Genomic DNA, 27,138 nt, shown 5'->3' on the forward strand with positions numbered 1-27,138 from the left:
ATGAAAATAACGATACATCAGAGACAAACTCGCAACATCTCTTCTGTGAGATAGAGGTTGCAAGGAGGAGAAAAGGACATCTCCTACGAGGCTACGAAGTCTATTTTGAACTCTATCAAGGCAGGACAAGTCCTTTCTAGCAGCTCCTGCCCAGATGTGGCAATAGTATTCCATCCTTGGACGTACCTGGCTCTTATATAGGTAGAGAATAGCATCAGCAGTGAGATATCTACTGGATCGATAGAAAGATCCCACCATTTTTCCAGCGGCCTTGGCAACAGATTTGATATACGTGTTCCATTTAAGATCAGGAGTAATGGTCAAGCCCAGAAGCTTGTCAAAACTTGAGGCCTCCTGAAGACGAGAGCCATTCATTTCAATTGATGACAAATGTGGATTAGAATGTTGATGATGTAAAGAGAGAAGCTTGGTTTTAGATGCATTAAAAGTAACCAGCCACTCCTTTCCCCATTGTACTACGTGCTCAAGATCAGAGGAGAGAGAATTGGAGAGAACTTGGTCGTTTACTGTCTTAGATGTGGTACCATAAATGGTAGTGTCGTCAGCATAAATGTCTACAAATGATGTAAGGATATGATTTGGAAGATCATTAATGTAGATCAGGAAAAGAGTTGGGCCCAGGATGGATCCCTGAGGGACACCGGCATTAATACTGTGAGCTTCTGATTTTTGCCCCTCAACTACTACTCTTATGAACCTATCAGAAAGAAATGATTTAATAATTGAGAAGACTTTTCCAGCTATACCATAGCTAGCGATCTTATGAAGTAAACCTTTATGCCATACCCTATCAAAGGCTTTAGATATGTCAAGAGCAATTGCTCTAGAAAGATTGCCACCGTCGAGAGATTTGCTAATCCTATGCGATATAACTGTAATGACATCTGCTGTAGATCTAGCAGAACGGAAACCATATTGAGTGTCACTAAGAAGGTTATTTTTGTTGAGATGTTTGATTACTTCTGTATTTAACACAGATTCTAGCAACTTACTCATGACGCACAGGAGACTTATTGGCCTGTACTGAGAGGGGGATGAGCGATCACCTGAATTCTTAAATACAGGGCATACTGATGAGGTTTTCCAGGGAGATGGGAAACTATTCTCCTTAAGACAACGTTTAAACAGTTTTGTAAGTATGGGCGCTAATTCAGGTTGAAGTTTTTTGAGTACTATAATTGGAATACCGTCAGGGCCAGTTGCTTTACTCGAATCAAGGTTTTTGATTAGCTTCGCAACATCACGTACAGATATACGTATATCACATAGCGTGTTTTCTGATACAGGAGGAAATATTGGGGGTTGGCGGTCTTGGTCGCAAAGGGTAGAATTTGCTGCAAAGTTCTTGACAAAGAGTTTGGCTTTGTCTGATGCTGACGAGATTACCTCAGGTCCATTGATAATAGTTGGGATGGAGCACACGCTTCTGTTCAGGATTCTGTTTGCTATTTGCCAAAACTGGTGGGAACCAAGCCGCTGCTCAGCTACTTTGGACTTAACAGATTGAGCATACAACACTCTTGCGTTCCTTATTACTTTCTTACAATGGTTGCTGGCAGTCCTGAAAACGGCTTTAGTTTCCATACATCTATTACGTTTGAAGCAGTGGAAAAAGTGATTTCTGTGCGCAATGGCAGCAGTACATACTGGAGAGAACCATGGCTGGCTGTTAGGTTTTTGCTGAAACTTTTTAGAGGGTATGAAATGGTCAATACCTACAATTAACCATTCAGTTAGGTCTAATACTATAGAGGACACATCCTTTTTAAACATGGAATGCAGAGGTAGATCAGATATAAATGTACGGAAGCTATCCCAGTCAGCCTTAGTGTATCGATATACTGTACGATGAAGAGGTACATCTGGGGACTTATTACATTTCATTTTTATCTTAATTGATACAACAGAGTGGTCGGAAGATCCAAGAGGCGACAGAACAGAAACTGAACATAGTTCAGGGCAAGTTGTGAGAAAAAGGTCTAGTAGGCTCGCATACTGGCCATCATTATCGGGCACACGGGTAGGTTCCTGAACAATCTGAGTGAGGTCATAGGCAATGGAGAAATCATGACAGAACCTCCCCTCATCATCGGTCTTGTTTGAGTGGGTCAACCATTCAACGTTGTGAACATTGAAGTCTCCACATACGTGAATGTTAGCTGAAGGATAAGTAGAAAGGACTTGGTCAATTTTCTCAGATATGCTTTGAAAGATAGTAACTCCACTGTTGTGGGGGCGATAGAGAGTAAATATAAATGCAGTAGTGTGAGCTAAAGCAACCCGGAAGCACATATAGGGTAAGTTAGGATCTTCCCTGGAGATGTCCCTCCCACATGGAAAGCTATCTTTAATATAGGCACATATTCCATGCCCATGGCGATCTTGGGGGTCAGATTTAGAAGTTAAGTTAGAGTATCCTGAAATTGCAAACTCATCTAGGGAAATAGCCTGTCCAATGCCAGTTTCACTTAAAAATAAAAGGTCTGGTTTAGTCTCCTGTAATTGGGTTTCAACCTCTGGAAGGTTAGAACGAAGACCCCTGATGTTGGAGAAGGAGACATGGTAGTAGGGGTCTACGTTGGAAGTTGGGGAACCGGGTTTAATCGTGTATTTTTTCTTGAAACTTGTCATGATGAAATTTTGGAATTTGTGGACTAGGTCAACAGATTTACTTAGAGCAGGACAGAGAGGGGAAATTAAGAGAGAAAAAGAAACGAAGAATTTTTTTTTATTTTTTATTTGTAGTTAATGATAAGGTAAAGCCGTAACAATTACCCACTAGTATGGCATCGAGAGGCCCCACCAGAAGCTACTGCATGGTCCAGAATCCATTCACCAAATGGCAATACAGCAGCCCCAGTACTTTGCACCTGCTGATAGGACAGCCTCCTTAGTGGTTAATCCAAGGTTCGGGTCCCTGACTATCAGGCGGATAACGTCAGCCCAGACAAAACGTTTACCTCCAGCACCCTTACTAGTGACATGGCTACAAGGATAGACATAGAAACAGAAAATTTCCGCCATCTCAGCCAACTGTTCGCAAAAATACTGCCAACCTAGAAAACAGCTTTTTCTTCTCCCTTTGTCCGAAAAATCACTCATTTAAAAAAAATGAGGACTGAGGGACAAATAAGAAGTTACTTCTCTTTTCATGACAACAGTGAATTAGTAGCAACAGTAGTCACTGAAGCGACAGGGTTGCTATGGAAACCAGTCATAAAAAGCATTGCTCACCTCCTTACATATTTTTGAACACCAGAAAATTCATCATAATTGTTGTTTTACTGAACGAAAATTTAAATTTTTATTTTCACACTATAGCTGAGAATGTGATCTATAAACTGTAATAATTGTTTGAAATTTGGTCGAAAAATGAGTGAATGTTAAAGCTTTAAAGCAGTTCTAAATGACTTAACCACTTAAATGACTGCCACTTTACCATATATTCAAACACTAGCATGACCAAAGTTTTGTACACGTAATGGCTGCATGTCACAGAACTTCTACAGAGTAGTTTTGATAGCATGTCTCCTAGATAGCAAAAGGAAGCTACCACCTCTAGCTTATCTCAAACACTTGCCTGTGCTATATCAAGGGAAAATGCTTGTCCATGACATCTTGCACCTCTCAAACTTGGATCTTCTAACAAGTGCCTCAGTTCATCACATACAATACTAAACAGAAAATGCTATTGCTGCTAACACCTGTGTGGCAGATAGGAGATTGAAATCTGTTGGAACTCACATTTGAGATCTGCAACACAAGTTATGACTTCATTTTTTTCTCTTTAATTATCCTAAGTCCATGGCTTTCTTTTATAACTGAAATTGCTAAACATCAAGCAATTCGGCAATTCTCTCTATAATAATATCAGCATGGGATACCAGCACATAACTTTTGTGGCAGAGCCTTAATCGTGATGATGAAACGTATGAGGCAATTTTCTCGTGAAACTTAACGCAGTAGGGTTTTTTTTTTTTCTATTTTACTATGAGAGATAAATTCTGCAGAGGTGTGTGTGTGGGGGGGCTATTTTAGGGTTTATGAGTTTTCTTTTTAAGGTTTTTTTTTCACTTAGACTTATGGTTAGTGGTAGTGAAATAATTTTTTTTTTACTGACATGACACCATCAAAATAAATTAAAAAAAAAAAAAAAAACCACACACACAGAATTTATCTGTCATAGTAAAAACTAGTGGTGGGACGATTAATCGGAATCGTTAATCGTAAGAATCGTGTATTTTCGGAGGTATCGGAATCGGAATCGCATCGTTAAAAAATACCTTAATTTTCCGATTCCTTCATTACGATTCTTTTAGTCTGATGTTGAAAAAAATAAAAAAAATTCCTGATATTTCTAACCGCAAGAGAGAAATGTAGCATGTTATAAAAAGAAACCAAAGAAATTCATTATTAACAGGGCAATGCTTAGTGCCCCTCCCTTACAAGGTTCATTCATTCAGATCTATTGTAATCAAAACTACAAAAGCGTTAACTTGAAAAGAAGTATGCAGGGCTCTACATTGCGAGTAAAAAAAAAAACAAAAAAAAAACGCTTATCTTTTTGGCGGGCGACTGTTTTTTTTACTGACAAATCTTCGAATAGTGAATGAAAATGCTTTTTCAACTTATATTTTCTTAAAATAAAACGAGCAAAGTCAAATTATTTAAACAGTAAAAGGTTTAATAGAACAATATACTTTTTTTTCTTTTTTTAAAAGAAGGCTTTTGAAAGAAATATCTCTAAAATGAAATTGATCACGTATTATTTCGCAAAATTTTGACAGTAGTCGGTTTCTTTTGAAGTTTCAAAAAAATCGACCCCATACCTATCTCTTCCAAACCTAAAGTTATTAAATAACCCCTTCATTAATTTAAGGGTAATTAATTCAATTCAGTCAAGTTTATTTTTTTTTTTTTTTTAATTTCATTGAAATAAAATCCATTATTTTTTTTTTTTTTTTTCTCCAGAAAGATAAAACCCTGAATTTGATTATATTAAAAGCAGAATAATATAATCTTTTTTCTAGAATTTTAAATTGAAAATTAAAAAAAAGTGTTTGGCGCAGTTTTTTGCCGAACGAAAAAGAAATTTATATTTTTTAAAAGGTTTTGTAATCAATTAATTTTTATGTCTAAATAATATTTACGATTAATTAAATAATTTCATTTTAAAAAGTATTTATAAATAGAATTTTACTTAAGACTTATAGTTTAGCAATATTGAACCGCATCAATAGCAGTGTCAGAAATTTCGTGAAAATAGTGAATAATTCCACCCCATCTTTCCAAGCTTATAACTCCTCGAAAAATGTAATTCAAGCCCTAATTTTTTTTTCAATTAAAGGAGCAAGGACCAAGGTTTTATTAAAAAAAAAAAAAAAAAAAAAAAACAACAATGTGTTTTTTTTTTTTAAAAAAAGGTTTTAAACTTCGGACTTTACAGGTAAATTTCTAAAGCGATTTTTTTTTTCTTTTTTTAAATTTGAATATATTATTTATTGACCTTTTCTCTTCAATTTGTGATATATAAAACTCCCCGACATAATTAATTATTTACTTTTTAATAGACATTTCAAAATGAGAGGCGTGAATTATTCGACCCCCTGTCTTTCCAAGCTTATAACTCCTCGAAAAATGTAATTCAAGCCCTAATTATTTTTTCAATTAAAGGAGCAAGGACCAAGGTTTCATTAAAAAAAAAAAAAAGACAAAAAAGACAAAAAAAAAAAACAATGTGTTCTTATAAAATAAGGTTTTAAACTTCGGACTTTACAGGTAAATTTCTAAAAAAGCGATTTTTTTTTTGTTTTAAATTTGAATATATTATTTATTGACCTTTTCTCTTCAATTTGTGATATATAAAACTCCCCGACATAAATTAATTATTTACTTTTTAATAGACATTTCAAAATGGGTGACACTTTGGGGGGGGGGGCGTGAATTTAAAAAAAAACGTTTGTCTAAAATATTATATTCAGTTTATTGGAAAGAACATAAAATTTCACATTGACCCTGAAAATATCGTAAAAATAGAATCAATAGAAAAATTTTGATAGATTTTTAAAGTTTAAAAATTGAAAAATATTGAGTTCGGAAAATTCATTAGTTTTAAAAAAAAAAATATTTCTATTACTTTTAAAACAACTGTAATAGTTTATTTTGGAAGTATAATCCATAAAGAAAATAAATAACCCACTTTTAACAGAGAAATTACGAGATTTTTATATTGTATTCGCAGTTTCGTGTTAGGGGTGTCAAAAATTCCTACAAAAATTCTGATACTGCTACCGCATCAACCATGTGTGAATTGAACACAGTCAACCAAAAAAAAAATTCAAAAGAAAATGCATATTTGCATTTCATTATGTAAACTTTTATACATTGGTTTCAAAAATTAAATTCTATAAGTTTTTTTTGTTAACTACTGAACAACGTGGAAAGGTGTGGGGGGAGGAAAAAAGGAAATTAAATGATGATAATAAATTATGATAAACGTCTTTGAAAGGCACTAAACTCTTAAAATTTATTTCTTAAAAATTTTAAGTGGCATTCCCCGGCGATTTTTAAAGCACTCTCTCTCTCTCTAAAAAAAAAAAAAAAAAAAAAATTTGATTTTTAAGTTTGGGAAAGATATATTTATTATAACCGAATTCCTGTATGAAGACTGGATCTACTTTATTGGACGTTAATTTGAGAGATAAGTAATTTTTCAATGTTTATTTCGATTAATGGTATTTCTCAAATATGATCGTTAACTTTGGAAGGGTTATTGTGTATCTACAGCGCCATGTCACGTGGTATATTGTTTTTTTCATTGCGCACGTTCATTTATAAATTATTAAATTAAATATTTATCTTTTTTATATTTAATTAGTATATATTTTCTTTCTCTTCCGCTATATTTTTTTTTTTATTTAATTCATTAAATCTGTTAATTATGAGGACCAAAATAATGAATCGTGTTAATTTATTCTCTAATTTTCTTGTTTTTGTTCTGTTATATAAATTCTATTTTATTTGTTTTTGCTCTGAAGGATAAATTCCATTTTCTTTGAGTTTTTTTTTTTCTGTATTCCAATTAAGTAAAATACATTTTCTCTAAAATAAATTTTGCTAACTTTTCCGTTTAGTTTACTATATAATAATTTTATTTAAACCAAAACACGATGGTGTAGACATAAAATATCTCTTCCAAAGTTAGGGAACATATTTGGGAACTACCGACCATAAGTATAAAACTACCTGGTATATTTCAAAACAATAATTCCCTAGGAATCGGAATCGTACTTGGTATCGGAATCGTTAATCAATATTTTCCTGGAATCGGAATCGTATAAAAATTAGGAATCGTCCCAACACTAGTAAAAACACATGGTTTGATTAACTGCTGCTACAGATTGGCTAATTAGTGGAGAGCCATAAGGAGTGGGTGAGCAATAAGTTTTCGATCATCAAAAGTGTTAAAAGTTGTAAAATGGCTAAGAAAAATATTTTTTTACTTCTCCAGAATTACACAGAAAAAAAAAATTGTTTATCACATGACATGTTCGTCTTCACTTTTTTCGGCTTGGGTCTATTCAAAACTAAGAGTGTCTTGAAATATATGATTGAAGAATAATCACCAATTCTAAACTAATTTTTTTTTTTTTTTTTTTTTTTTTTTTTAATAAACATTGAATTAAGAATTATAAAATGAATGATGAGAACTTTCTGAGAATGTTTCACCAGATCTGCAAACAGAAAATAAAATGTCAGTGTTTTTTTTTTGTTTTTTTTCATTTTATTGTGGATTACAGTGTTATGTTTATTTTAAAATGATTGCAATTCAAATGTCTAGATGCAATTTATATAGAACCTTTTTTGTATTAAACTGAATATGTTAATATACAGAGGGATTTAAAAAAAAAAAAAAAAAAAAAAAAAGTGTGGGTTTTTTAGTTTTAATCAACTTCACTTTCTAGTGTTGGGTATAATATCAGATGAGCTTGTTTTTACCATGGTTCCCTCTGGTCTTTTCACGTCTTTGCCCTTGTTTCAAGCTATCATCAAGGATGTCGAGTGGATTCCCACAAGTTTGATAGAAAAGGTCCCACATGAGGCTCAACATTTTGAGGCTGTTATTGTAATGAAAACTTATCTTGATAAGATAAGAGGATAGATTTCATGTTTTGCTGCAGTCAGCAAAATCATACAAATCTCATATCAAGACCACATTGGAGTGATACAACATAAACTAGCTAACACCGACATGACATATAAAAAAAAAAATTAAAAAAGCATAAGACATTGTATACTGGAGACTTCTGTATAACATGGACTTGTTTATAACTAATGTATATAAAATATGTATGCATAAACAAGGGGATCAAGCCATGTACGTGTTATATGGTCATCTATGTAATGTTTGTTGCGTGTGTACATTTTTAACATACGTTCAATAATAGTTCAGTAAATGGGACAAATAGTACTATTGTCTGTTTGTCAATGCAACAGAAGTCGGAATCATTGCTGTATTGTTCCAGATGTGCTTCTGAAAATGTAAGTCATTTTCTACTCGGACAACCAAATTGTTTTTCCACATTTACATTTATTTCTGTTGCAACATTTTTTTGTTTGTTCTGGGGTTGCATGCCATTAATTTTTCAGAGATTACATATTACTGCCTTTCCAGCTGAATGCTTCCCAACCAGCTGAGAACTTGTCTGTCCGTTCTACTCATTCGCTCCAGACTTCCAACTAACCCCTAATTTCCATTTCGTTACGTCATTGTGTAACCAAAGACATAAACTGAATGATCTACCTTCATCACGTATTTTGTTTGTTTTAACATTCTTTTTTAAAACATGTTTTTATTTATCTAAAATTCCTTGTTATTGTTTATAGAATCTAGTTAAGTTAAATTCCTAAAACATCATGTAACCATATTTGTCCTTGTATTGCAATTTTCTCTTTAAAACAAATCTAATTCAATCTACACGGTAATAATAATCTTCTGGCTCAGATAATTCAGCAATACCTTGGGTGTGCTAAGATGCAGCAAAGAGACTTTTTTGTTACCAGGCTGTTTGTTTTTAAGCCTAGTTAGTGTTGATTAGATAGGCAGTGGGGAAAGCTATTTTGTTCTAGTGTACATATGTCCTTTATGAAATGTTCTTGCATTCATCTTTACAGAAAATTTGAAAAAGTGTTTACTTCAATGCAGTCTCTTTCCTCTCAAGTTTAATGCAGTTTTCTCACTCCATTTTTTTTTTTTTTTTTTTTTTCCAGGTGTGGGGGCACACCACACTCAATTCATTATTCAAGGGTAAAATCTTCTCATTTGCAATCTATGATTCGAGATATCCTATCTGTTCATCTTTAGACATACAAAGTAGATATATTCCTGTCCCCAATGTTCAGTGATCAAAAGATATTTTCAATCCATTCTGATTGGATGTTGTGATTCCATTTCTTTGTCTCATTAAAAAAAAATATTACAATGATATAACTAATGCAACATATTCTAAGATATGGAAGAGTCCATTTCCAGAGATTAAAGATTTTTATTTATTTATTTATTTATTTTTTTACATAGGCATCCCCACTTATCAAGGCTAAAAGGCCACTCGAGGGTAAGGGTTAAAGAGTGTACAGTAGAAATTGGACAATATAGTAATCATTAGTAAATGGAAATTCAGTAAATTTGTTAACAAGTGGAACGTCTAATCAAGAACTTGTTTACGTTAGACTTGAAGACAAAACATATTGTAGTCAGCTGGAAAACGGAAGACAATTTTAGAGGCGTGCAGTTCTAAGGAGCTTTGTTCATGGAATCTACGTTTAGGTTTAGGCACAGATAACATGTTTAATTTGAAATTCCCAAATTATGAAAAAAAAGAAGAAAAAAGATTTTTCCACAGACACACAAGTCTTCCATTTTTTTTTTTTTTTTTTTTTTTTTTTAATAAATAATTCAAAGATATGTAAAATGAGGTTTTTAAAAAAATTAAGTGCTTACCAAACACAGTATGGGAAATAAATCACTTGAATTTTCTTTTTTAAAAATCAATGAGTATTTTTAGAACTGATGGAAATATTGCCTCGAAAGTAGAGGTCATTCTAGGATTGGGAGGAGGAGGGGTAGAGTAGTTCCAACCTACATAAACAACTTTTATTTGGATTTATCCGGTATGTACACAGTTAATTTCATTATGACTTAGTCTCTTTACTTAGTCTTAAGTATTATCAATCAGTTGTAAATAAATATATTCTCTTAATATTCTTATTATAAGTATTTTATTTATACAGGATATTTTTTTAATTTTTTTGTAGGTGCAGTTATTAAAAGTAAATTTGAAAGTGGATTCAACTATGAAACTTTTGTGAATCAAATTAAACAAGAGTTTCTTAAGAATGAGGTATGTGGAAATTCTTTTGCTAAAAGCCCAATTCTAAATTTAAGAACTTTCTTAAATTGTCTTATTATAAAATGAATGTTCTCGCTTTGAAATATAACATTTGACATAACTTTCAATCTTTGAGTGTCGTTGTGCATTTAATTAAAATGCTTCTTTCTTTTTTTTATATGAACTTATAAAACATTTGTGCTTGTCATTCAAAATCTTGCAGACTGGGATTGAATTAGTGGTTTCAAGAATAGATACATCGATCCAGTTGACACTCATGGATCCGACAGGTGATCGAAGTGGAGATGTAGCTATGCAAATTTTCAGAGATATACAAACAGGTAGGGTTTTTTTCTTTTTGATAATTTCAAGAGAATTCCTCCAGATATAACTGCATATCAAACCCATTCCCATGTCAAATATTGTTTTAAAAGCTAATAGACCACAGGAAACAACCTTTTCTTTCATTATAGTTTATTATTATAAATTCTTAACATCTTGTGCAGTTAAAAAATATATACCGTACATTGGGGGTAATTGTACCAACTAGCTAAAAGTGCTCTCTTGGCAACTATGCATATAAAGAGCACTTTTTTTTTTCTTTTAATTGCTACGATTACACTCCCCTCTCCCCCCCCCCCCGATTTGGTGCAATTACCCCAAAGTATGGTATATAAATAAATTAGCAAAGGTTTTTTGTTCAATGATATCTTGTTTTAAATATATATATATATATATATATATATATATATATATATACACGAGCAAACAGTTAATAAAACATGTTAAAAAACACTTTGAAATGAGTTAAAAACATATTTAATCTGAAAAGGAAACACTAGGTAAATGGAAATTCAATTAACTTTCTTGAAATTATATATTTGGATTTTACCGTCACTGGATTATTTATCTTCCACCAGACTATCCATTCATGTGTAATCACCTTTTTCTTCACCATATTCCCTCTGCTTCACTTTTTTGTTATCAAGTAAGATCTTTGACTTGTTGTTTCATCAAATACTTCTGCATGCAAAATCCGATCCCGCATTTTGCTAATTTCTACCCTCTGATGAGAAGGAAAGTATTTCTTCGAAACTCTGCGGATTAAGGACAATCCACTTATCTAGTGTTTCCTTTTCATATTAAATATGTTTTTAACTCATTTCAAAGTGTTTTTTAACATATTTTATTAACTATTTGCTCTATTTCCTATTTGGTTTTATCGAGCTTTTACATCTGGCTGAGATAATTTTATAAATATTAATTCTTTAATATTTATAATATACTTTAGTTTTACCATCTTGGATCATTTTGGTAAATTTAATTGTAATTTTTATTTTATTTTCCAAAATAATTTGTAACCTTCAATCAAGCATTACATTTAAACAAAAAGTGTATATATATATATATATATATATATATATATATATATATATATATATTACATATTAATTTAACTTGTAGGTATGGACATGCAATCTCAAAATATAAAAGAAAACACATTTTTTTTTTTTTTTTTTTTTTTTTTCAAAAATTTATTTCAATTTCCTTATGTACATTAAAATTAGATACATTTTTGTTTTTCTGTGATTTGCCAAACGTTTGTGTCAATCAGGTGCATCAAATAGAAGAAAATATTTTTGATTTGAAATTCTCTATAAAAAAAGTTTATTTGAATTATACATTTAAGGATTTTTCACTTTTTTTTTTTTTCTTGCGAATGGCCAGGAATAAGCAGTGTTTAAAAAATTGTAAACTTATCCAGGGATTGGCAGAAAAGTTTTATTTTAGTTAGCTTTATTATAAAATTAATTTAGGCAAATCAGTAATTAATGGCCATAAAAAGTGACTGGGGGCCACTTGTGAATTTAATATTCCTCTGTGATACTTCCTTCTTTGGAAGAAATCGGTTTAACTAGCATAGGATGAGTACCACTTTGGTATTGATACAAAATGCCTTCAAGGTGAAAATGTCATTTTTTTATCTAATTTATGTGCAGCTGCAACTTTTTATCTATTGCTGACAGAATTAATAGTGTTTGGCAACTTAGTTAACATAAATTGTAGTGAGTTTTGATATGATCAAAAAACTTATAATCTGTAAAAAAAAAAAAGTTATTAATCTGTTGACTTCTAGAAAAAAACAGAAAAATTATGGTTTCATAAAAATGGAAGAGATACTATCATCAATTTTTAGAAGTCCATACAGAAAATTACATGACTATAACTAATAGTTAAAAAAAAAAAATTATACATAAAATTGATAAATGCAACCTGTAGTGAATAAAACTACAAAAATGATTTAAAAAAGGGAGAGAATTCAATGAATATAAAATGATTTCAGATAAGTGAAAAAAATGTCTGGAAGATGTGTACAATGCTGAATAGCAGCAATTGAATCAGAATGGTTTAATAGAAACCAAATGAATAAGGTTTGCATGAGATATTAGGAGTTAAATGAAAATAGTTTGGCAGAATATGTATGAAGATGTCTAAAGTCATCTATTTACAGTGACTCCTTTCCAAAAAGAAAGTGACTCCTTTCCAAAAAGACTGTGATTCCTTTCCAAAAAGAAAGGATATGTTATAGAAGAATGTGTGGAGATGGGGAGGGGTACTTTTATCTTCATCCAAAGATAAACACAAGATACCCCATGCGAAGTAGAAAGAAATAGATATAAAACAGTGTGTGATCCAAAGAAAAGGAGACAGAAAAAAATACAAAAGAAATAATTTAAATGACAAAGTAGATGATCCTTTCAAAGGAGGGCATGGTACTTTAAAGTAAAAAAAAAAAAAAAATGGCATCATGACCACATAAAGGTGAAAAAAGTGGTCAAAATGATGCAACTCGAAAAAAATAGATTTGATTGAATAGTGCAGCTCTAAATATAGAGGAAAGACAATAAGTATGCAAGAGGAAAGAGAGCATCGTGGTATGGGAAGGAGTGGGAGGCTCCATCCCTGAGAGGTAAAATGCCAAAGGTTAAACGTGTGGCAATTCAGGCTCTGTTAGAAAGAAAAGATTTATGATAGTGAAGCAAAAAATAGAGATAACACCAAACTTGTGGGAGAGCTCATCAGCGAAAGAAAATATGGGATATTCCAAATCCTCTAAAGGAAGATTTGAATGACCCAAAAGAAAGATAAAAAAAGTCATGGTTTGTTGCCTCAACATTAATAGAGAAACATGAAGCAGAAAGGTTAGAGTTACAGCAAATATATCTATTTAAAGTGACTCCTTTAAAAAAAGACTGTGATTCCTTTCCAAAAAGAAAGGATATATTATAGAAGAATGTGTGGAGATGGGGAGGGGTACTTTTATCTTCATCCAAAGATAAACACAAGATACCCCATGTGAAGTAGAAAGATATAGATATAAAGCAGTGTGTGATCCAAAGAAAAGTGAGCTTTCTGTGCTTCTTTTAATCAAAGAGTACAGTATGAGCTGAAGACAGATCAAATGAACCCTTAAAAAAAAAAGGGGGTGTGATCAGTATGACCACTAAGAAGAAAAGTCAAGATGGGAACAATATAAACCCAAATAGAAAGATGATCTGTTAGGCTTTGGAACTCAAGAGTTCACATAATGTGATGATTTCTCTAAATGAGTTCACTTTAAGCCTATAAAAAAAGTTAAATGCCAAAAGAGGCATGACACTGAGGCCTTATGAAATGGAAAGAGGATACTGCAGTTATAAAAAGGATACTGCAACCCAAAGTGAGATGTGAAAAGAGATGAAAACGGTTTATAGTGATTCAACTCCAATACATGGAGTACCATGAAGCTAGGGGAAATCAGATCATTTTTATCTCCAAAAGAGGAAAGAAAATTGGTATACTCTGACCCCTAAAAAGGTGACATGAAAGGGTGCATAAGTCAGCACAAACGACAGTGTTTTCTTAAAAAGAATGGATCACTGAGCTTTCAAAAGAGAAAGCTGTTTTAAAATGTAGCTCCTGCAGAAAACAGGACTTTGTGATCCTTAAGAGAAAAAGGAGTATGTGAGAATTAAAAGGATATGTCAAAAGAAGAGACACGAACACTGCTTACTCTATAAAGTGTTAAATTACAGTGGTGACTCTGCTAACCCAAAGAGAATGACAAAAGTATGAATCCTCTAGAGAGGAAAATGTTGGACCATGTGATGCTGAAAGATTTTGTATCTTTTCAAAAAAGATGATACAGCAGAAATAGTAGTTGGGGTATTATTGACCTCTTAAAAAAGAATGCTTACTCTGACCACCTGTTCTAAGAAAATAAAATGTAAGTTAAAAAGAAGCAAGGAAAGAAAAAAAAGACAACTTTTTATTTTAGTTGTGGTAGGTCGGTATCAGAGTTTTATAGCTCTAAAAGAGATAGAATAGTGAACTCTTGAAAGACAGGACTGATGCCCTGCAAAAAAAGAGATGGGGGCATGAATTGTATTAAGAGTTATAGGTAAACAAAGACCTGTGGGATTATTAACCCTGAAAATAGGGGCCAGCAAAGACAACCATTTACAAAAAGAAATGGCACATTGCAGGCTTAAATAGACAAATGACTTTGTGAAATCTAAAAAGGACATCAATGCAACGAAAAGAATGTAGAGATATCGGATAATTTATGACCATAATGAGGTGAGAGGTCAATTTACTAATGAGAAGTGCACCCTGTGAGAGCCGGGGGGGGGGGGCATAAATCAGTAAGAAAAGAAATAAAATGAGAAGGGAATTTGTTGAGGAAATAAGAAATATCTGTTGATATCCAATAGAAGGGCCATCAAATAGTTGTGATTACATAGCAGGCCGAATAGAAGAACACAAATTGTGAACCCTTAAAGAGAGATTCTTATTAAACATGTAATCCTCTGATCAATTAATGTACTGCCACGCAGAGTGTGTTGGGGTTAGTTGAACAAAGTAACACTATGTAATACGCAGGAGGATTGGGACATTTTCTATCGGCATTATCCCCAAAACGGCTGCATCTTGAACTCAGCTTGACAATTTCTTTATTTATGGCTAGAGACTAGAACCATTGATGATATAGAATTGCAAGCGATACAAATGTCAGAGGCGTTTGATGATCTGAAATAAGAAAATGCTATAATACCCAACAAAGACATTAAACACTGAAACAGGACATTTACTAGCAGAGGATGTAGTGTGCTTTTGAAACAGAAAAGGAATGCTAATCATTTGATCTTAGTATTCATTGCATTTTATCATTAGAAAAATGCCCCTAATTAAAACTTTTGGTGTTCCTTGAAATAACAATTCTTGGAAACCAAAAGCAATAGTAAATATATGAGAAGAGTTCTAAGTACTTTTTTTTTCTTCTTTTAACATTTGGAGACAGTCATCAGTTATGTTCACTTAGCAATTTAACTTGCAAGCATTCAAAATAATTTATAAAGATTTTATTCGCATGAGAAAAAAAAATACACTTATTGCATAATCTGCTTAACAAAATTAGAATTATGTTTACACTGTAGTTACTGAAGATTATTATTGTAAAAATCACTGAAAGTTGATACAAAGGGAGATCCAAACAAAATCGATATTTCAGGTACTGCATGCTCCTGAAAGTGGATGCTACAATTAATAAATGATGTTACAAAGAAAATCTGTTTCTAAGTTGTATTTTAACAGAAGCAGTTGAGCAGTATTGTTTTAAAAGAATTATCAGAAAAGAGCAGGGAGTGTGTTAAGCAGAGCTTGATAAATTATCAACATGGGAAAGAGAGGTATGATGATTGAGAGAGATAAGAAATGAGCAGGATGTTGTGATAGGAACTAATCAGTGATCTGCACCATGAAAGTGCATGTGTTGTATATCAACAAAAACATAACACTGTAGCTTTTAAAACACCCAAAAATGCTATGCTGTTGATCTTGAAGAGAGATGAAAATGAATCCCCTTTTACAATGAAGGGGGGGAGGGATCTCCTTTGGTTCAATGAGTGAATAGAGAGAATAGAACAATTCGTGAATTGTATATAACTCAGAAAATGGGGATTTTGTTTGAAATTGAAGGAATAAGGAAAACAAAGATTTTGATGAAAAAATATTTAAGATCTATTCATTTTTTAAAAACTAGTTATGAAGTTCCATAAAGAACTTTAAAGGTCATGCTAAAAGGTCATTCTTTTAAAGAATGGTCTGTTAGCATGAAAAATCTGCATATTTTAAAAATATGCAATAAAAGGTTTTGAATAACCATAAATCAGTGTTTATGAGAATGAAGAATGTCTTCATTAGAAAGAGTAAAATCAGGAATGAAATCTATGAGGGGGAAAAAAAACTAAATGAGACGAAAATGTAGAAATGGAGCTGAAGCTTAAAAGCTACAAGTTATAAAAAAGATCTAATTGAATAGAAGAGATGAAAGACTAAATAAGCATCAAAATGTTTTGTTAGAAAAAGATGAAACTCATTAGTTGACGGGAAACCAATTTTAAATAATGGTAAACATTTTAATCATGTGTTAGATTTAGCAATTCCTTAAAAAATAAAATGTTTTATGACTCTGATAATGTCAGTAAAGAAAACATATAGCAAAAGAAAATAAAAGCACAATATTACCCTTACTGTGTACCAGATCACAACATAATATATGCTTTTTTTTTTCTAGTAATTGTTTGTAATCAAATAGTGATCTTGTTCCAAAATATACTCTTTATTAGCACTAAGCAGAAGACCAAATAAGTTATTTATATAAATGCTTTGCTTTGAGACCATTTTCAGTAATTCATTAATTTTTTTTGTGTGGCCCTTTTAGCTTTAAATTGGCATATTTAACACTGAAACAAAAAATTAGATGGTTATTGAAATGCACAAATGTGTCGATACCTTCTTAAACATTCTAATAAAATGAAATTATGAATTATCTAGAGAAACTAAAATATTGCACTTTAATTGTTGAAAAAATATTTTACACAGCTATGCTGTAAGCCAGTATGCTTGATTTTATGCATATGAAGTGCAAAATTAAAATGTTGACCAACAAATGTTTTATGCGTAGATCGTCGTATAACGACTTGATCACTGTCTGTCTGACGTAATGAACATTTAAATTAAAATGTTTAAAATTCAACGCTATTTCACACGATTAATGGTAGCCGAATGGATACGGTCTCCGCTAATCGAGCCAGAGATGTCTCGTGTCGCGGGGTTCGAATCGTTCGACTGGTAGTAATTGTGACACCCTGCACTGAAGAATCCCGAAAGGATGAAACACTAGTGTCTGTAGGTATTTAATTATTATAGTAAAAAAATAATTATGACAGCCCCTTTAAGAAATACGTTTCTTATAGTTGAGCACTTTCTGTTGAATAAAAGTCGGTCAATTTAGCTCTTATGCGTAGATCGTCGTATAACGACTTGATCACTGTCTGTCTGACGTAATGAACATTTAAATTAAAATGTTTAAAATTCAACGCTATTTCACACGATTAATGGTAGCCGAATGGATACGGTCTCCGCTAATCGAGCCAGAGATGTCTCGTGTCGCGGGGTTCGAATCGTTCGACTGGTAGTAATTGTGACACCCTGCACTGAAGAATCCCGAAAGGATGAAACACTAGTGTCTGTAGGTATTTAATTATTATAGTAAAAAAATAATTATATATATATATATATATATATATATATATATATATTATATAAAATACAAAAATAATGCTGTTTCACCAAAATTTTAACATTGGAAAAATAACTCAACTTTAATATTTTTAATAGAATTGGAATTTTTTATTCTTAAAACCTCAGAATAAATTAATGTCAGACACATAAGTGGCTATTAAATTCAGACAAATTAGGTTAATTATTCTTCTAAATAATGGTATAGATTTGCCATCACAACTATGATTGTAATTTTTATTAACACTGGATTCATTTCTAGCCTTTTACGAACTTTTCAATATTTAATCTACGTATCTAGATTTCTTGGACGATATCTTGCGTATTCTTCATCTGTACATGACCATTTTAGATGGTGGTGGAAGGAGGAGGAGGAAGAGTGAATAAAAAATAGTGAGAGGAATGGAATGATGTAAATATTATATCATAATGTATTCTGACGTTGTGTAATCCTTGTTAACCAATGTCAAAGTTAATTGTATATAAAATAAAACCAGCACCCTTCCCGCCCCTTGTATTTCTGTGATTATAAACTTTTTTAATACAAAACTATCAGGGAGATAATTTGTCAGTTGTATGCCAAATATGGATCTGTTGTTGTTAAAAATAAGTTTATATTAATATTTAATTTTAATCAAGATATATCATACATAAAGGAAGACAGAACAATATTTACTCTTAAATGTCAAAACATTTGGGACAATTTTTTTTATGTGTATCCACCAACACTTGTAAGAGAAAAAAAGAAACCCTGTTCTTGGTTCACCTAGGTAATAGTATCGCCTTAATCGATGTTGAAAGAACACCGAAATGTTAAGTTTGAATCTCAATCAGGACATTTTTTTTTTTTAATCTGATTTGATTTTAAAATCTTAAATGTTTTACATTGTTTTATTTTTTTCTGTAATTTATGGAAATTAAAATACTGCAAAATGCTGTGTAGCATTGCTAGCAATATAAATAATACTGATCCAACAGGTCGTGTGTTTAGTTCTATTTATAATTAACATTACTTTGACTACAAAGACACAAGTAGTTCAGGTACACGATACAATAGACATGATTTGCTAAGATGTATGAAACTGCAGAGAGTGAATGAGATAAGCTTAGGAAGAACTGAAGCAGAGCACCATGAAATAGGGAGTCAGTAACGTCTGCAAATGGATAGACTAGCAATTTGAAAGGCCATAGGATAGGGGGAAAATATCTGGAGATAGGTGGGCTTAAAGCTGAGCAGACCTCGTAAAATGAAAACCCAAAAGGCTGAGGCAGCAATTTTGAGCATGGTAGATTTGATATGGTTAAGTTTATAAATGTGATGAAAGCAAACAAAAACTTCCATTTATGCAGGTAAGAAATAAAGCCTTATTTTTAAGCATTTCAAGAAAACTATGCAACATATGTTCGGGTAGAAAGTACCTATTTATACATCCAGGAAGGAAAAAAGCACACAAATTTTCTCTACAGAGAACTAAATGAAATATACTTTTCTACAAGCAGGAATAGTTAATGTGATCAAATTATATCTAAAAACGTGTAGAGGTTAGGGTTTAAGTTGAGCAATACAATGAAGAATAGAAGAATATGAAAGCTTGAAAGGAGTTTAAGAAATATAAAGAGATTAAGAGGGAAATCTAAACAGTTAAAGGACAATAAATATATACATGTATGAGAGTATAAAAAGACGTGTATAAAATACTTTTTTATACAGCCATCATACAAAAGGGTATATGCACATATAAAGTATAAAAACACTTCTAAAAGCATCGTACAAGAAAACGTACACATGTTAAATAATGTATGGAAAAAAAGAAATGTATTAATCGTTTAATATGGACATCATTCGAAAAAGAACATATCCATATATTAAAGCAGGCCATATATTAAAGCATGCCATATATTAAAGCATGCCATATATTAAAGCATGCCATATATTAAAGCATGAAAAAGAAAAGTACATGATTTTTTTTTATACGGGAACTATTCGAAAGAGAATATATCCATATATTAAAGTAGAAAATAGAATGATTTTTTTATATACATAGGCATCATTCGAAAGAGAATGTACCCATATATAAGTATATATTTATACATATATTTAAAGTATGAAAAGGAGAAGTGAACAAATTTTTTTTATATGGACATCTTTCAAAAGAGAATATATCCATAAATTAGAGTATAAAAAAAGGGAGTGAATGAATTTTTATATGGATCATTCGAAAAGAGAATATATCCATATATTAAAAAATGAAAAAAGAGAATGAATGAATTTTTTTTTATAAGGACATCATTCAAAAAAGAATATATCCATATATTAAAAAAATGAAAAAAGGGAGCGAATGAATTTTTTTTATATATGGACATCATTCGAAAAAGAATATATCCATATATTAAAAAATGAAAAAAGGGAGTGAATGATTTTTTTTTTTTATATGGACATCATTGAAAAGAGAATATATTCACATATTAAAAAATGAAAAAAAGGGAGTGAATTAATTTTTTTTATATATATGGACATTGTTCGAAAAAGAATATATCCATATATTAAAAAAATGAAAAAAGGGAGTGAATGAATTTTTTTTATATGGACATCATTCGAAAAAGAATATATCAACATATTAAAAAAGGGAATGAATGAATTTTTTTTTTATATGGACATCGTTCGAAAAAGAATATATCCATATATTAAAAAAAAATGAAAACGGAGTGAATGAATTTTTTTATATGGACATCATTCGAAAAAGAATATATCCACATATGGAAAAATGAAAAGTGGGAGTGAATGAATTTTTTCTTTATATGGACATCGTTCGAAAAAGAATATATCCATATATTAAAAAATGAAAAAAGGGAGTGAATGAATTTTTTTTTTTTATATATATATATATGGACATCGTTCGAAAAAGAATAGTGAATGAATTTTTTTTATATGGACATCATTCGAAAAAGAATACATCCATATATGAAAAAATGAAAAAAGGGAGTGAATGAATTTTTTTTTTTTATATGGACATCATTCGAAAAAGAATATATCCATATATTAAAAAATGAAAAAAGGGAGTGAATGAATTTTTTTTATATGGATATCATTCGAAAAAGAATATATCCATATATTAAAAAATGAAAAAAGGGAGTGAATGAATTTTTTTTTTATATGGACATCATTCAAAAAAGAATATATCCATATATTAAAAAATGAAAAAAGGGAGTGAATGAATTTTTTTTATATGGACATCATTCAAAAAAGAATATATCCATATATTAAAAAATGAAAAAAGGGAGTGAATGAATTTTTTTTATATGGACATCATTCAAAAAAGAATATATCCATATATTAAAAAATGAAAAAAGGGAGTGAATGAATTTTTTTTATATGGACATCATTCAAAAAAGAATATATCCATATATTAAAAAATGAAAAAAGGGAGTGAATGAATTTTTTTTATATGGACATCGAAAAAGAATATATCCATATATTAAAAAATGAAAAAAGGGAGTGAATGAAATTTTTTTTTGATATGGACATCTTTCGAAAAAGAATATATCCATATATTAAAATATGAAAAAAGGTAGTGAATGAATTTTTTTATATGGACATCATTCGATATTAAAAAATGAAAAAAGGGAGTGAATGAATTTTTTTTATATGGATATCATTCGAAAAAGAATATATCCATATATTAAAAAATGAAAAAAGGGAGTGAATGAATTTTTTTTTTATATGGACATCATTCAAAAAAGAATATATCCATATATTAAAAAATGAAAAAAGGGAGTGAATGAATTTTTTTTATATGGACATCGAAAAAGAATATATCCATATATTAAAAAATGAAAAAAGGGAGTGAATGAATTTTTTTTTTTATATGGACATCATTCAGAAAAAGAATATATCCATATATTAAAAAATGAAAAAAGGGAGTGAATGAATTTTTTTTTTTATATGGACATCATTCAAAAAAGAATATATCCATATATTAAAGTAGAAAATCGATGATTTTTTTTTTATATGGACATCATTCAAAAGAGAATATATCCATATATTAAAAAATGAAAAAAGGGAGTGAATGAATTTTTTTTTTATATGGACATCATTCGAAAAAGAATATATCCATATATTAAAAAATGAAAAAAGGGAGTGAATGAATTTTTTTTATATAGACATCATTTGAAAAAGAATATATCCATATATTAAAAAATGAAAAAAGGGAGTGAATGAAATTTTTTTTTGATATGGACATCTTTCGAAAAAGAATATATCCATATATTAAAATATGAAAAAAGGTAGTGAATGAATTTTTTTATATGGACATCATTCGATATTAAAAAATGAAAAAAGGGAGTGAATGAATTTTTTTTATATGGACATCGAAAAAGAATATATCCATATATTAAAAAATGAAAAAAGGGAGTGAATGAATTTTTTTTTTATATGGACATCATTCGAAAAAGAATATATCCATATATTAAAAAATGAAAAAAGGGAGTGAATGAATTTTTTTTTTATATGGACATCATTCGAAAAAGAATATATCCATATATTAAAAAATGAAAAAAGGGAGTGAATGAATTTTTTTTTTATATGGACATCATTCAAAAAAGAATATATCCATATATTAAAAAATGAAAAAAGGGGGTGAATGAAATTTTTTTTTGATATGGACATCTTTCGAAAAAGAATATATCCATATTAAAATATGAAAAAAGGTAGTGAATGAATTTTTTTTTTATATGGACATCATTCAAAAAAGAATATATCCATATATTAAAAAATGAAAAAAAGGGAATGAATGGATTTTTTTTTTATATGGACATCGTTCAAAAAAGAATAGTAAATGAATTTTTTTTATATGGACATCATTCGAAAAAGAATATATCCATATATTAAAAAATGAAAAAAGGGAGTGAATTAATTTTTTTTATATGGACATCCTTCAAAAGAGATATCCATATATTAAAAATGAAACAAGTGAGTGAATGAATTTTTTTTATACGGACATCGTTCAAAAGAGAATATATCCATATATTAAAAAATGAAAAAAGGGAGTGAATGAATTTTTTTTTTATATGGACATCATTCGAAAAAGAATATATCCATATTTTAAAGTAGAAAATCGATGATTTTTTTTTTTATATATGGACATCATTCAAAAGAGAATATATCCATATATTAAAGTAGAAAAAGGGAGTGAATGAATTATTTTTTATATGGACATCATTCAAAAGAGAATGTAATCATATATGAAAAAGAGAAGTGCATGATATTTTAAAAATATTATATAAAGGCATCATTCAAATAAGAACATACCCATATATTAATATATGAAAAAGATGAATGCAAGAATTTTTTTATATGGACATCATTCAAAAGAGAATATACACATATTAAATAGAGAAATTTGTATGAAAAATACTATTTTATATAAGCATATTAGAAAAGAAATATACAGACATCATACAACAGAAGATGAATTTGTGTTGGCATCTAAAAATGAAAAGAATGCGATTGAAAATATACATTTTGCTAAGTATAGACATGAGAAGGATGTAATGACTCCTTAAGTATTTTTAAGGAAAAGACAGGAATAATAATAATGCATTGCACGATAAGTGAGAATATGGAAAACACATGAGATTATTATTTTAGACGTTAAATGCAAATAACACACAGGACGAAAATACCTGCTTAATAAGATTTCAAGTGATTCATCTAGATGAAAGGGGTTCAATTTTTTTTCATATACAACCAGTTGAAAATATACTTTATACCAATAAAAAGGAAAAACAAAAAAAAGTGATGTCAATGTATGAAAATAGCCTTTGTAAGCAGGCACGTAGTAAAAGTTGAATGTAAATAGCCTTTGTAAGCAGGCACGTAGTAAAAGTTGAATGTAAATAGCCTTTGTAAGCAGGCACGTAGTAAAAGTTGAATGAAAATAGCCTTTGTAAGCAGGCACGTAGTAAAAGTTGAATGAAAATAGCCTTTGTAAGCAGGCACGTAGTAAAAGTTGAATGAAAATAGCCTTTGTAAGCAGGCACGTAGTAAAAGTTGAATGAAAATAGCCTTAATTGTAGAAAAAGAAATTCTGGTGCAAAGCATGAAGGTGAAACATACTTTTGAACGGGTGTAAATGATAAAAAATTAAAAAAACATTTCAAATAGCTGAACAGCTACACAAAAATGCCCGCTTATTTATAAAGAATGGGTAGACAAGTGAAAACGTCCCTTTTAAATGGGAAAAACTATAGATTAAAGGATGAATGGGTGAGTGAAAATATAATCGAAATAAAATTCACTAAACACATAATGAGTATAAAAAAGAAAATATCAAATTATGAAGAACAGGCAAATTTAATATATTCTTCTAAAAGAGAGAAACAAAACTGGCTGATAGGAATATATGTATACAAATATTGGAAATTAAAGTATTTGTCGAGACAATTCTGAAGACTATACAGATCCATGTTTGGGTAAATACAATGAATGCACTTAGAAACAACTTTTTCAGATAAGAGAAAAATTCATTTTGTTTCAAACTCCATAAATCAGTAATGTCAACTATTCCATTTGAAGTATATATCTTTTATAAATAGGAAAAAGAACCTATCCACTCGATCTGTGTTTAGTGGTGAACCTTCCATTTGAAATCTAATTGTGACAAGAAAATCCTAGAAGTGCTTGGATGAATCTAACCATATCATCATTTAAATAGGCATCTTCATTAGTTTAGCATGATAGTGTAGAATATTAAGCTTTTCCCCTAATTCCAGATGTTTATGTAAAAGGAAATATGCTAAGTAAATCACACATCAAAAAATTATGCAAATTTTTAAAAAAAAGATTAAAAACGTGTAAGGTGAAAAATGTAACTATTAGAAAATGGCTTTAGCAAAAAAAGCAATCATCCAACAAATTTTTTTTTTTTTTTTTTGTTTATAAAGAGAAAAAATTTTTTATGTAATAGAGATACCAAGTTCACATGTATTTGTAATATATTGTCCCAATTAAGAGCACTTCCTAGTGTTTTCAGTTTTACATGTGTATGTGGGGGTGGTGAATTTTTTCTTTTCAATTGCCCCTGAATTTATTTTGTTACATTTATTTGAGGTAGGGGTGGGTTAGTGAACCCATAAAATTTATAAATGCAAACTCCCATCATTGGTATATCTGTATTGTAAATGCAGTAATTGCTTATGCTGACTGGGTCTTACTGTAATGTACAAATCAATATATGACATTAGATTGATAATCTGTGGGAGAGTAACATACACTCTCTTCAATCACCCAAATGCAAGCTTGTGTATTATCACAATAAATATAAAATCTGTTATTTTATGCAAATAGTATAAAATATCTAACTACTAAATGATCTGGAACCTGTTGGATCAATGTTTTTGTGTGTACATTTAATGTCCTTAACTAGGTACAAGTGAAGAAAGTTAGTCTGCTTTAAATTTTAAAAAACAAGTCAGATTTAATAAATAATGGGTTGGAGAGGTTAGTTGCAACAAAAAGTAGTTTTAAATTACTGCTACTGAAAAAAAGCTATATTTACTTCACCCAATCAAAACCCTTGTTGATACAGTGAGTATACCAGACAGACAACTACTTCATTATCTTTTCTACTATCCTCCTTCCACCGTCTAAAACAGTTACAAGCAGCGATATATATTGTGATGTTGATATGTGACTTCTACGTTTAATATTCAAGGTATAATGAAAGCAGTCTTTTTTTTTTTTTTTTTAAATTAGGAAACCATTTTATAAGAGACTAAAGACATAAACGTTTTCTTCAAGACTTTACAGGATAGAATTAAAAAAATTGTTATTCTACTGCAGCATTGTTTGCTGTTTTTTAGACTTCATGATTGCAGTAAAACTACTTCTGCATGTTTCTTTTTATACTAATTTTTTTCACATTTTCACTATAAGTAATGATTACTTATTCCATGTAAGTACCCTAGTCATTCCTGAAATAACTATCCATTGTACTGTATCTGTGTTTTATGGAAAAATTTATAAGAAACGTTTCTAATCTTGGATTAAAAAAAAGATTTGATACTTGCACAGTTTAATCAAAACATTAAAAAATGAAAATATAAAAAAAAACAAAAAAAAAACATGTATCCGTTAAGGAATGTTTTCTGAAAAAAAAAAAAAATATATATATATATATATATCAGTTAATTTGATCGAGTAGTTTTTTTTTTTTTTTTTTTTTTTACAGCAAAAAAACAATTTGTTATGATACTGATCAAAAGGTAGTTATGTTTCGATTTTTAGAAAGAAAAGCTATTAAGATGGAGCGGGAGATGTCGGCGCTTTAGACAGTTATTTCCCCATGGCATGTTCTAAAAATCCAAACATAGCTACCTTCAACACATTGTCATAAAAATGTTTTTCCGCTGTGAAAAAAAAAAAAAAAAAAAAAAAATAGTCGATCAAAATAAGTGAATTTTTTTTTTTTTTTTCCAGAAAACTTCAGTTCAAAACAGATACATACAATATAACTTTTTTTTTTTTTTTTTTTTTCAATGTTTTCATTTTTCAATGTCTTGATTAAACTGTACAAGTACTAAAAAATGCACTTTTTTTTTTTTAAATTATTTTGGTTCAAGAAATTTTTTGCTTTATATAAAAATAAAAAGTGCTATGTTTATTAAAATTTGAAAGGTTTATGCTTAGTTGATCGATTTTTGTTTTGAAAAAGTGACATATCATCCTTATGCTCCTAGTAGAAATAGGATTTTTATTTCGTGTATTTTCCTTAAATTTAAATGATATCATTGGTAAGATGTATTCATCTAATTTTATTAGCAAAATAAAAAAAATGTACATATTGAGCGAGAAAAATGGGTAAAGTTTATCGCAAATCTTAAAATGTATAATCATTTATATTAACAAGTGACTAACATAGGCACGTGACAGTCGGGTTACAAAATTCCTTTCCCTTTGGTAGTTATCAAAAAAGGCTGACCGAATGGGCACAGATATGAGATTGCAAAAGTCACTCAACTGGTTATGTTTATGTTTTCATTAAAAATATCTGAAAATTTTATTGGTTTTCCAGTAAATCATATCTATGTCAGGATCTATAACTTACGT

At 30.1% G+C, this 27,138-nt stretch overlaps 1 protein-coding gene across 1 annotated transcript in view; it reads left to right on the forward strand.

Annotated features, from left to right (window-relative positions):
- LOC145268325 (protein amnionless-like) overlaps positions 1-27,138 on the forward strand; it is a 183,693-nt gene that overhangs the window by 150,313 nt on the left and 6,242 nt on the right. Inside the window, exons 7-8 of the mRNA XM_080123816.1 lie at positions 10,336-10,421; positions 10,633-10,750. Of these exons, the coding sequence (XP_079979942.1) occupies positions 10,336-10,421; positions 10,633-10,750 (204 nt within the window). The remainder of the gene's footprint in view (positions 1-10,335; positions 10,422-10,632; positions 10,751-27,138) is intronic.

This window comes from Euprymna scolopes, chromosome 43 (genome assembly GCF_053919585.1).
Source record: "Euprymna scolopes isolate OS-2025 chromosome 43, ASM5391958v1, whole genome shotgun sequence".
Classification (NCBI taxonomy): Eukaryota; Metazoa; Mollusca; class Cephalopoda; order Sepiida; family Sepiolidae; genus Euprymna; species Euprymna scolopes.